Raw genomic sequence first — 13,863 nt, 5'->3', positions numbered from 1 at the left:
CAACATGCCAACTAGGTACTTAAGCACTACTGACTAAGTTTTGAGAATTTGGAGAGGCCAAAAATCCTTGGAAAGTGGCATTAATGGAAAGCCCTAGTAAAGATCTGCCAACTTGGGTTTAATATTTGGGATTATAGGAGGGTAAATCAACAAACAATCACTTTGCAACCACCAGCATTACAAAGGGAAGAGCAAGAACTGGCATGTCTTTGAGAACATTATATTCCTCTATGAATAAGGTGACAAGCTGGACAACGAAGAACCAAACAGATGCAATGTATCTGGATTTTGGTAAGGCTTTTCATTCTGTTCCTCATTAAAATAAGAAGCAATGTTAGAGAGTAAAATTAAAATTCTGGATTTATAACCATGGTACTTTGTTTAGATAAAAGCTGTATCATTTGATTACCTGTGTGTCCTTAGGTAAGTCCTTGAATTTCTCTACCCCATGGTTCCTCACTTATAAAGTGAGGGGACTTGGAATAGATGACTTTAAAGACTTCTTTCAAGTCTCAATCTATGATCTCAAAACATAAAAATCTGGCCACAAACCATAAGATTCTTGGAAATTGGATATCCACCTCCAAGTGAGAGGCAAATAGAACAATAAATAGAGCTCTGACCCTGGAGTCAGGAAGAATTAAGTTCAAATCAGGCCTTAAATCAATTGTATGGCTTGGGTAAGTTATTTCACTTCTATGTGTTATGTGTCCCAGTTTTGTCAACTGTAAAACGAGGATAATAGAACCTATCTCTCAAGGTTGTTGTGAGGATTACATAAATAATATTTGTAAAATGTTTAGCAGATGGTCTTCTAAAAATTCTTCTTCATCTTCTTCCTTCCAAATCATGAATTGAAAGATTTCTTGAACTTGTAAGGTATATAGTATGGTTTTATGTTTCAATGAAATTAGTTTTGTTTTGAAAGTAAGAATAAGGGTGTGTGATTAAATGCAGACACTTACAAACCCAGCACTAACATTTGGCATATTAGTTTATACTCTAGCTTAGTGAAGAATCTATAAAAGGTTGCCCACAAAAGTAGTTATCCATAATTTGTACCCAACTCAATGAGATATATCTATTAAAATGCTAGGACAATCTAAAGAATATTATTCAAAATATTTTCCAAATGCTCATATAGCAAATTAAAAAATGCAGATGACATGAGGCTGGAAAGTTTTGTAACACTATAGATGGAATGTGCAGAATTTCAATGGAAAGGGAGTCTCACAAAAATAAATTAAATAGATAAAGGATGGGGAGAGATGAACAAGAATCACATGATGCAGAAAAACACTAGGGGCTACAATAGATCAGACATAAGTATGCATGGTGATTGGATGTTGGTTATTGCTCTTCATACTTGAAGGGGACCAAAATTACATTTTCTCTGATCAAACCATTATGAGCTCAGAAGGCTCTACCACAAGTCAAGTACAAATAGCCTATATGAACATTTGAGATGGAAGTGTCTAAATTTTTGGATCTCACATTGATTTTAAATTACTGAAATTACTCTGTTTTGATCCTAGATCAGAGTAGTTTCTTTGATGCAGGCATGTCACACAGGATAGTCCTGTTGTAGTGTCTCCTGTGTCTTACAATCTATACCAAAGTTCTTCAGAGAGACCTTATGAGTGTCCTTATATCACTTCTTCTGATCTTGAGATCTCCACAAAATTGTCTTCTAGGCAAATATATATTTGGCATTCAGACAGCATGCCCAGCCCATCATCTCTGCAGTAGAGTCTGAATGCCTACAATAGACCTCCTGTCTGGTTCCTTATCTTACTGGGTGATCTTCAGAATCTCCCCAAGACAATTCAAAGGGAAACATATACTTGACAGCAGCTCCCCAGATGATAGATGCTGATCCCACAGTCCTCCTATAAGCAGCTTCTAAAGGGCTAAGGTATTTTTTTGGAGTGATGGAATATTGGTATATTTTGTCATAGGTTATATATTATTCTTTTATATTACATATTATTTAATGAAAAAAGTTACAATTTTTCCAAGTCTTACTTTCCTTATTATTATTATTATTTTATAAAATGCCAGTAATGGACCACTATGAATATTTTCAATATGAATGATAAAATGATTATGGGAATGAAATAAGAGAATATTATACAGAAAAATTTATGGAAAAACTTTATGGGGTATGGTGGGAGAGTGTGGATGTGGACACCCACAAATACACACACATATACAGAGATTTGGTTTACACATACTAGAGCTGTTTGCCTGTTTTCTCCCTATTTCTTCTTTCTTTGTACCTCCAGAATTTAGCACAGTACCTAGTACATCACAGGCACTTATTAATTGCCAGTTTCCTGACTGATTAATCTTTTAAAATGTTTTTTTTAACTATCGTATATGACTTAATTCGCATTGGGTAAGAAAAGGGTTATGCCACTTCTAAGGGACATTTTTTAATACCATATCTTCTCTTTCCTCATACTTTTTCTCTGATATACACACAAACATAAAAACATACATACATACACAACCTAAAGCCAGAAAATAAAATGTCAGGAAAAGCGAGCAGGGAGGAAATAAATGACTATTAGCATTAAACAGACCAAAGGATGAAAAACTACCTTTTGACCACATCTCCTCCATTCCAGCAGGGCAGTCCATCAGCAGCTGCTAATTCATTAACACAAAGCTGATCAGCCAGGCCACCATAAAAAGTCTTGTATAGACGCAGGCTGTTGATAAATTCTCTGCATAGAGAAAGAAAGAAAACAATTAACACCAACAATCCATAATAATGGCCTATGAAATGCCACACATTGCTATATACATTACCTAGAATTTAACTTTATTGTGGCTTCATCTAGTCATGCTTGTGCTTATTGAACAGGTTTTCAAAATTTCTTCTCTACAAACGTAGCTGCTCTATCTCTTCCACCCCTCCAGTGCTGCAAGTTTAAATTCACTCTTGTGCTTCAGCACAATGGACTTTTTCCCTCTGCCAAGAGAGACTTTAAATTTCTCTGGACCTAAATGACATTTCTTTAGGCATCATTTGGCATTTTGAATTCCATTAGGTTTTTGTCCAAATACCCTTCATATGTTGCTGATATCAGGAGCGGTGCCGAGGCCCTAGATCTTCCAAAGAGAAGAGCTTCTCACATGTTCTGACACTTGGGAGTTCCTAAATACTCTTAGCTGAGCCCACTCTAGGGAAACACACACCCAATTTTCCTTTCTATAATATGAACTTAAGAAGAACCTTCAATTAAATAATTTAATCAATTAATCAATAAATTAATTAATTTAATCCAATCAATTAATTAATTTAGTTAGAACATAGAATTGGTTTGCTTTTGATGTTCTAACTAAATTAATCAATTGATATGGCTACCTGATTCCTAACTGATTGTTAAGCTGAAAATAATTTTTCTTAAAACCTTCACTAATTGGTCAATTACGTTAAAATGGCCTAATTTATTGGTATATGCAGATTCAGTTTTGGTCTTCTATGCAATGATTCAGTAAAATTAAAAAGATTAGGGTCATGAAAATATCTAAGCTCTTAAGGGAGTGATTGGATCATCAAAATTACAGCAGGGTAGTTATTAGCACACAACTGGGTACAATGAGATGCTTATTAATAAATACTTTTATATGATGCTAGACCTGGTTAATTGCTCTCTGGTGACTAAGGAAAAGTGAATAGATCTCTATCTATGACTAGACAAGAATCTAGAACAACTAGATATTATTTGTCAATATTTAATAAATAAAAAGAGTGAAATATTTGTTTAGGATCATGTTAATTGAGTCTTTTATTTTAGAACCCTTACCGTCTGTCTTGGAATCAATACTGTGTATTGGTTCCAAGGCAGAAGAGTGGTAAGTGCTAGGCAATGGGGGTTAAGTGACTTCCCCAGGGTCACACAGCTAGGAAGTGTCTGCAGTCAAATTTGAACCTGGGACCTCCTGTCTCTAGGCCTGGCTCTCAATCCACTGAGCTACCCAGCTGTCCCCTGTGTGAATTGAGTCTTGAAGAAAACAAGATTCTAAGAATAAAAGACTAAGAATGTATCCAAGCATAAGATACACAGCTCAAGAAAAAATATATCAGCTAGAGATAGGAAATCTGACACATCAGGAAAATTTACTCAAAATTCATAGGAGGGTTATATTCAAGTCCCATTGAAAGAGGCAAAAGTAGTAGGCTTATAATTTATATTCCATGTATAATATTACTAATAGTTTTTTAGTAATGAGTAATTTAGTAAATATTAATTACCAATAATACTAATAATTAGTAATTAGTATTATTACTAATATGTCATAAAATAACAATAGGAATGACTCTGGCTGATGATAATATCATAGGATCATAGTTTCAGAGCTCAAAGTAACTGGAGTTGATTGAATCTGATTCTTCATTTTATTGAGAAGGAAACTGAGTCCCAGAGAAGTTAAGTGTTATGTTAAGACTCACCTATGTCACAAATGTACCAAATAGAAGAACCAAAATTAATACCCAGGCCTTCTGGATTCTCAATCTAGTGTGCCATGATGGACTCCAATACAATAGTTTGATCTTCATGTTTCTATGTTGAGAAAAAGAAGGCACATAGAATAACATAGAATAGAATAAATTTATATAGTGCCTTACGGATTTATAAATATGTATGCATATGTATATATGTACATATTCAGCATTTCTTTGACTTATTCCCTACTACCTACAAACATGTCCATGCTTTCTCTATATTGAATAGACCTTAACTTTTTCCTTCTATCCTCATTAATTATGTTCCTATATCTCCTCTAGTCCTCTCTCCAGTTTTTTGAGGACACTATTCTCTTCTGGTTTTCCTCCTACCTGTGATCTGACTGCTCCTCCTCTGTCTCTTTTGCTGGATCTTCCTCTAAATCATTTCCTCTTACCATAGGTGTCCCTCATGGTCCTGTCCCAAACCCCTTTATCTTCTCCTTCTATACTTCCTGATGATCTCATTAGCTCCCATGGATTTAATTCCCATCTCTCTGCTGAAGATTCTTAAATTTCCCTCTCCTTTCCCAGTTTCTCCATTGACCTTTAATCTTGGTTCTACAAATCTTTCAGAAATCTCAAACAGGGTCACAAAGTTAATAACTGTCTGAGACCAGATGTGAACCCAGGACTTTATGGCTCTCAATTCACCAACCCACATAGCTGCTCCTACTTAGTATATTTTGTTGTTTATTTGTTGCCTCCCTGTTATATTGTGAGTTCCTTAAGGGCAGAGCTGCCTTTTACCCATTCTTTTTGCATCCTCAGTGCTTAGTTCCTGGCACATGGTAACCACTTAATAAATGTTTGATTGATTTTCAGCTACCCTATATGAGCATTCCTATTTTACACCCAAGAATTTTTATGCATAAAGTTAAATATCATAGCTAGTTTGAATCCAAATTGGAACTAGAGCTTGGGTCTCATCATATTTAAAAGAGTAAGTTCATCTCTCAAATTCAGTTGAATAATATGTTTGATAACAACATATGTAGTAGGGATTAAAAATTAATGTATTGACTAAATATATGAAAATTATAAATAATAATGGTGGTCGCCAATTCAAAGTATTATTGCTCAAAGTCAAAATGACTTTAATAACTTTTATTTACAAAAGAGATAGAAAGAGTGAAAGCAGAGAAATACAAAAGGGTAGAGAAGACATTAGCTTATTTAACAAATATTACTCTGGTGCTCGACTCAGCCAGAACTTGTTGACCTTCAACTGGAATTAAACTCTCTCCAGAAGACAGGAAGGGAAAGCCAACTATCCACTCACCCAAGTTCCCTCCAAGAGGCAGGTCAAGAAGATGACTAAAGCTGAAGATGACTCCTGAGGCCAACTTTCTTCATAAGCCAACCTTCTTCTTGAAGTTGATGTCCTTCTTGAAGTCCAACTCCTTCTTCAAGGCAACTTCCTTCTTGGAGTTGACTTTTTTAGCCCCAGAAATTCAGCACCTTTTATAGTGGCTTCTTGTCCTCCCCACTCTTCACAAGGACCAATCACAGCTTCCAAATTGCCCAGCACTTCCCAAGGAGGAATCTGTGAGATCCACTTCTCCCCTTCTGGAGGTATTAATTCTCATCAAAAGGGTTCACAGTTTCCTGGATGATTGAGTTTCTGAGGGGGTGAATTCACTAAGTGGTTTGCCAGCTCTTCCACCTAGTGCTAAGTAGGGTGTTCACGCTTTTGTTGATTCAATTCAAAAGTAGACAAAGAATAGTTAATCCTGTCTTCACAATCTGGTAAGGTATTAAATAGGGGTAGGTATGTTATTGTTAACCAAGAGTTAATTCAAAATAGACAAAGAGATAAAGTATTCCCTTTCATAAGTGTAAACTCAGAATAGACAAAGAGAACAGAGAATTCCCTTTTCACAATATATCTGTTGTTTTTGCCTGCCATGAGCTACATTTAGGTTCCACTAACTCCAGTCAATTTCCAGTTCCATCTACCATTCCAGGAAGTTTCCTCCAGGGAAGTAATGAATATAGCAGTGAAGGATGGCATAGATACTATGCATGAACAGTGTAAAAAAAGTAGACAGGAACAAAACCATTCATGCAAAGGTTGTCAGCCCTTGTTTCCCTGGAGCTCATTGAAAGCAAAAGAGGTACGTGGACCAGCATAGTGATCATTTCATTATTTCCATTGTACATATAGTAGGGAGAATGAAGAAGAATTGTCTACTGCTGAAAATATATAATAACCAGAGATGAAGGCACACTCCTTAAAGTGCATTTCTGATTCTTTCTGTCACAGAATAGATCCATAATTAAAATTAACAAAGTGAGAACTATGTAATTTCATTCTTTTAATTTCTCCCAGCAATAAGCAGTTTACTTAATAATAACGATAATAACTAGCATTTATATGGTTCCTACTAAGTGGCAGAATCTGTGTTAAGTGCTTTACAAATGAAATCTCATTTGATTTTCACAATAATCCTGAGATATAGGTGCTCTTATTTCCCTCATTTTCACAGTTCAATTAACTGACGCAAATCTAGGTTGTCATTTGCCCAAGGTCCCACAGCAAGTGGGACCTTGGGCAAATCTAAGGCAGGGTTTAAACTCAAATAAGCCTGATCCTAGCTCAGTGATCTATCTACTATGCCACCCATGTTTATTTGTTCATTCATTCACTTTGTGGTAGTGGTGGTGATGGTATGGTTGAGGGGTAAAGTAAGTGTGTTTCTGTGATTTTATCAGTGTGGAAACTTCCTTCACAGACGTAGATGGAAAATTCCTCTGTCATACAAGACCATAGATAATAGATCTGGAACCAGAAGGAGGAACCTAGTCTATCAATCCTATTTTACAAATGAGGAAACTGAATTCTAGGAGTTTAAGTGACTTACCCAATGTTACACAGGTTAAGGGCAGAGCCATGCTTTTTAACTTAGGTCTCATGATTCAATGGCCTTTCCCTGCACCATATTGCCTCCCTAGTCCTGAGGCACTGAGGAGTTAAGTGATTGGCAAATGGTAGCTCAACTAGTATATGTCAGAGGGAAGACTTTAACTCATTTCTTTTAGACTATCAATTCTTTATCCATCATACTATACTGTTTGGTATGCACTTATTATTTTCAGTCAGATCCTAGTCTTTCTAAACCCTTTGGAGGGTTTTTGTTGCAGAGATATTGGAACAGTCTGCCATTTCCTTCTCTAGCTCATTTTATAAAGGAGGAAACTATGGCAGAGGGGGTAAAATGACTTGCCTCATGTCACACAGCTAGTAAAGTGTCTGAGACTGGATTTGAACTCAGGTTTTTCTGATTCCAGGCCCAGCACTCTATGCACTGTGCCACCTAGGTTTCCTATCTTGGTCTTCATAGTAGGTGCTTAATAAATGCCTGTTAGGAGACAACAAGGTGATATAGTGGATAGAATGCCAGGCCTGGAATAAGGAGGGTCTGAGTCCAAATCTGACCTCAGATACTTCCTAACTGCCTGACCCTGGGCAAGTTACTTAACTTCAGGTAAATAGCCCTTGATGCTCTTCTGTCTTAGGACTGACACTAGGACAGAAGATAACCATTTTTCAAAATAATAAATAAATAAATAAAAGTAAATGTCCAAATGAAGGAAGGATAAGGTACTCAGAGTAAATTTAACACTTGAAAGGATTTCACTGCCACATTTTTATTGGAGATTATATGGAGATATTTATATCTCCAGCACTTAGCACAATGTCTGGCACATAGTAGGTTCATAATAAATGTTTAGCGAGTGTTGTAGTTCAATCATTAAAGAAATATGTCTGACTAAACATACAGATAAATTCAAAATATACTCAACTTAGGCATTAGGATTGTGTTACAAAGTTCAAAACATTTCTGTATCTTCGCAGAGAGTACTTTGTGAAGAATATCTCTAATTTATTCAGAGATAGTTCTCTGGAAATTCACAAGAACTGTCTTCTCTACCTCTGCACATACTCCAGGAAGGGGATCTCTCTAGCTTTTAGACAACCCATTTCTTTTGTTTAATGATTGGTATTGATTCCTCCCCTCCCACCCCAAACCAGTAAGTACACACACACATAATATAGAATCCAAATTAAATGCAGTGCCTAGCACTCTGTTTGACAAACTCAGAAGAACAAAGGTCAAATTGTGCAGTTTGCTAGTTAATGGCCTGAGGCAAAGTTAGGTTAATGTGGCACTAATGAGCAGGCTCAAGCCTGTAGAGATGTCTGACCACAGCTGTCAAACAGAAGACATTTAAAGTGTCAGTTTCTTCTCCAGCAGAGGAAATATGTAATTACATGTTGCTAGATAGAAATTGTGTCTTCTATACCTATTCTCTAAGTACATTTAATCTTTTCACTTTTTCTCCACTAAAAGTACCTTTCATTTTGCCCAAGTGAAAAAAAAGGAGAGAAGATTCTTCAGAGCAGAAAAAAAAATTGTGTTGGTGTTTTCAGCTCCTAGTAACATTTATCATTAGGTTTCTTTGCATATTATTTAACATTTGGGCTTGTATTGCTCTGGTAAGGAGAGAAAAGAGAGGTTGGATAAACAGGGAAGGGAAGGAAGAAAAAGAGAGAGCAAGAAAAGAAGAAAAATGGGGGAGAGAGAAAGAGGAGAGATATAAAAAAGATGGAGAGATAGAAGAAGAAAAAGAAAAAAGAGAGAGGGAGATGCAATTAGAGAGGGAAAGGAAGAAAAGGAAGAGAGAGAAGGAGAACACTTAGCTTTGACCCCGGGGGTATTATTTCTATGTACTAGATAATGAAACATGAGATACTGTGCTCATCCATGATGCAGAAGAATGTCCAATCAAAATGGTTATATTAAAAAAGGAGTCTATTTTTGCATTTTATAGAATTTGGATAATACTTATGTCTGATTACAGATGGAAATGGAAATTCTTTGACCCATGTGAGTAAAACAAAAACCCTGCTGTCTGTTCTGCACCCTCTCTGAACTTAGCCCTCATTATATTACTTAGGACCAAAGTATCATTGCTGTACTTCTCAGGAAAGCTTTTCTTGGATAAGTGACTCCAGGTTTTGTACTCCCCACAGGAAGTCCTCTGAGGGCACATTGACATGACATGTTTTCCCCCTCATTAAGGGATTTGCTTTGCTTTCCCATTAATGCTCCAGGGTTATAGGAAGGAGGAAAGGAGTAGTGTCAGGAAGAAAGAGGAAAAGACCTGTAGAAATCTGCTTCCATTGTCCCAGTCCCCGCTGGTGTGGCCGGGTTTGCTGACTAGTACTCAGGCCATGTGCTCATCTTTCTGGCAGGGTGATTTAGTAGATGCTCCTGTGCCCGTAGATCGTAGTTAGCTCAATTAAAGCATGTGTGCATGTCTCCGACTCTCAGTTTTCAATGACTCCACATCCCCAATATAGCTAAAAGCACCATGAAGAAGCATTTCTAGTGAAAGCATCATCATTTTTAAAAGGGTCATCTAAATCTCTTTTTCCAAAACAACTCTGCTCAGGACTGTTGGAACAATCTTGAAAAATATACCTCTAAAAGCCTTGTTTATGATCTCTCATAAATAAGGGCTTTAACCACAGACTTCTCTGCAGTCATGACAATAAGCCCTGTACCAAGAGTCCAAGGACTAAGTGAAATTGCTGTGTGCATAAAGAAAATGAGGCACCAGGCTTAAAAGAAATTTCCTATAAGCTGCCTCTTCTCTCTGTGGCCTTTTGGGTGGATTTTCAAAATAATGCGCATCTTGAAGTCTTGGTTCCATTAGCCTGGTAGAATGTTCTATTAATTTATGAACAGAAAATGGTGGTCAGAACACTAGTGAGTGGGATGGGGCAAAGCTAATGCAATGCTTATAAGTCAAATATGGAATGTAGATAAGTCAAGAGTTCCATTATTCATTCTTTCAAGAAGTATTTGATGGGTCTAAAATTCTGATACCTTCTGTTGCCTTGGTCTGAATAACAATCAAGAGAAACCATCAAGAAAAGCGGTGGTCAATGGGGGCAGCTGGGTGGCTCAGTGGAATGAGAACCAGGCCTAGAGACGGGAGGTCCTAGGTTCAAATCCGGCCTCAGCCACTTCCTAGCTGTGTGACCCTAGGCAAGTCACTTGACCTCCAATGCCTAACCCTTACCACTCTTCTGCCTTGAAACCAATACACAGCATTGACTCCAAGACAGAAGGTAAGGGTTTAAAAAAAGTGGTGGTCAAGAGAAGAGTAAACCTAAGAGAAGAATAAAAGGCCTGAAGAGAAATGAACCAGAAAACTACAGAAACTCTAGAGGAAAAAACTTTTAAGCAACCAAAGGAACAAAAAAAAAACTTTTAAGCAACCAAAGGAACAAAAAAGGAACAATATATATATATATATGTATATATATATATATATATATATATACTTTAAAATATGTTCCTTATTACCAAATAATCTTTTATCTAGTGTGGAAGAACCAGCCCCATCTGAACTTAAATCTTAAGTAATAAGTAAATCATCTTCAGCAATTTGAGTGGGTCAAGATGACTCAGACTCAAAAATAGGAGAGATCTGGAAGGAGAAATAATAGAGCATTTAACCTAAGCTTCTGCTTTACAGGTGAGAAAAGACTTGTTGCTTCTCTATTTTTTTTTTGCCATAGGAGAATCCTTAGGAAGTCTAGCCCAAAGAAATCATTCCTTGAAGCCTCCATTGGAGATGTGTATAATTAGAAAAATCTTGTACCCTTGGACTTCATCTCCCAGAATCCTTTTCCCTTCATTCATGTTAGTGTCCTTACATTATTTTTTTAAGTTGTGGGTAACTCCACCCTCTTGCTCTCTTTCCCAGCATATGCATCTGGGTGAGTGCTCTCTTTTTCTCTAGCCTTTTATTTTCCTTTTTTCTTCAATTTATTATTAATAAATCTTATTAAATACAATACTTGACATATTTTGGATATTAATTTTTAATCTTACATAGGTTTTGACCAGTTTTGCTCTTGTCAACTTACCCTGGTATGTATATATTTTAAGAATTAATTAACAAAATGATGCTATCTCGATCCATCTGAAATGTGGGACTTAAGTACTACTTAAGTAGCTACTATTATCTCAAGTACAATGGTGTAAGGGCCTTCAGAATCTCCTTATTCTACTGAAAGAAAAAGCCTCCTGGGAGACTCAAATGCCAGCATAAAGCTGTGTTGGTAAATTCTACAGTAATAGCTCCAAGGCCTAGTCAGACCCTTCATGGTATTGAATATCAACTGATAGACAATTTTCCAAAAATTTCCTGTGCCCCAAACCCTTTTTAGTCATTCCCAGTCACCAGGTCCAGGATCCCTCTTCTCTCTCTCTCTAATCCTTTGAGATAAGAACCCTATAAAAATTCCAAAGGCTTTACTTGTTTGCAGCACCCAGTTCCACTCAGTACCCCCAGCAAACCCCCAGTTTCTATCATCCTTGACCGTCTTTAAAGTATTTCTTGTTCATCAGGCTGTCAAAGATGGAATGTCGCACCCAATGTCAAAAAAAGAATTGAAAAGTATTGTGACATATCATTAACAGTCTATTTTAGTCTCCATCTTCATTTTAGTCTGACTTTTCATTTGAGCTTTAGGAAATACAATAGTAAAAACCAGAATAAGCTTTCTACCTTCAAAGTTCTCAGTAGTGCTTGGATGTCAGTGTTTCAATTAATGGACAGAATTATTTCCGCAATGATTAAAGATGGAGCCAGGAGAGTTTCAGGAAAACTTGAGGAAGAAGTCTACCACAATCCAGAAATAATCACACCTAGAATGATCTTACAAAATCAGTAAGGATTCTTAGCCACACAGTCTTCCTTACTTCCCACAGAAAAATAGATGCCTTATTGAGTCAGGCTGAGCCGTCTGGCATATGTTACTCTCTTATAGTCTTTACAATATCAGAATCAATTCCAGGCCACTCGATATAGCTCCTAGCTAGTGCTTTCATGGGAATAATTTCCAGATGTTAGGCATGTCAGTATGGCCTGGTCACTTTCCAGGGTGAACTTGTTTAGTGGAGAATTCATTTTTCTTCCTTGGAGCTTTGGGCACATTTCTGACTTTCATGTGAATTGGGGCAATAACTATATCCAAATACAACGACACTGGGTTCACCTTGTAACCTTCCCGGTCCTCAGAGAACAACCTGGGGAATTTGTTAACTTCCTGTAGTCAGGCTGTTCTAACAGTATGAATGCCTCGGACAATTATTCCTGGTGTTTTGAACCACTTCCTTCCTGAAAGGCTTTTCCTAGATCATTAACTTGGAGCTGAAAGGTACCTTAGAAATTCTCTACTCCAGCTCTGCAGAGAGCAGAGGTAAACTGAGACCAAAGAGAGATGATATGATTTTGTTCAAGTGATTCTCCATATAGTATTTGGAAGACTCAAAATCCAGCCCCTCTGATCTGAAACCCAGCATTCTTTCCATTATACATTTTTTGTTTTTGCAACAACTCCCAATGACATAGAGAAGAAGCTACTTTATTGGAGGGCTATAGTGCTAATCCACACTCCATCCACATCCATGCAATATAAACTAGATCTACTTTATAACCTTGAACAATGACTTGTGTTGGAAACAATTTTGGCCTCGAGCCTTATGAGAAAATATTGTAGAAAGTATCTTTACTGATTGATATATGGCAATTAAAGTGGATTTCCAAGTTATACTAAAAGGCACCTATAAGTACTATTGCAAAAACTGGCATCATGCAGTTGTGTAGTGATTAATAGGCTACAACCTGAGGGATTTACATTCTTGTGAATAATCATGGTCTCTGTGTGTTCGACTACTGCTTGGATACTCTGTGTGCTCCCTTCTAATGCACTTTGAATGTCATGATCTATCATGATAGCATTAGAGCATTTTTTAATATATTAAAAGGTTGTCTTTACATCATCTTCATTTTTGTATATATCCATTATCTCTCTGACCAGCAGGCCATTCTTTATAACAAGGAATAAAATAGAAAAGGATGAAAGAAAAGAGACCTTGATGGTGTTGTAAAAGAAGAAAGAAGATCTTAGCTGTTGTCCTCCATTTATCTAACTGTTCCTTTTCTCACTTTTGTTACTGGACTATTTCCATAACCCTTTAAAATTCCAATTATACATTAGGGAAAACCTCATCCCACTTTCCTCAGTTTCCCATCCTGTTATTCCAACAAACCCCTACTTCAAAAAGGAAAAGGAAAGATGATCTTTATAGTTCACTTATGGGGGAGGGAAGAAGCCAAAGGCTTCAAGAAGTATTTGGAGGTAGTGGAAGCAAGGGAGGAGAGGGTTGGAAAAAGGAGGGAGTGAGGGAGGAAGGAGGTTAGGAAGTAGATTGATCCATCAGCCATCAATAGGGATCAGCAGGCAAAACTCAGAATAAACC

At 36.9% G+C, this 13,863-nt stretch overlaps 1 protein-coding gene across 2 annotated transcripts in view; it reads right to left on the bottom strand.

Annotated features, from left to right (window-relative positions):
- The window catches only part of GPC5 (glypican 5), a 2,135,463-nt gene that overhangs the window by 1,564,736 nt on the left and 556,864 nt on the right, over positions 1 to 13,863 (bottom strand). For both annotated transcript variants that reach the window (XM_056808065.1, XM_056808066.1), the window contains exon 5: positions 2,604 to 2,729. In XM_056808065.1, coding sequence (XP_056664043.1) covers positions 2,604 to 2,729 — 126 coding nt within the window. The remainder of the gene's footprint in view (positions 1 to 2,603; positions 2,730 to 13,863) is intronic.

Source organism: Monodelphis domestica, chromosome 8 (assembly GCF_027887165.1).
Source record: "Monodelphis domestica isolate mMonDom1 chromosome 8, mMonDom1.pri, whole genome shotgun sequence".
Taxonomy (NCBI): domain Eukaryota; kingdom Metazoa; phylum Chordata; class Mammalia; order Didelphimorphia; family Didelphidae; genus Monodelphis; species Monodelphis domestica.
The sequence above is the reverse complement of the archived record's forward strand: the minus strand, read 5'-3'. Positions and strand labels throughout refer to the sequence as shown.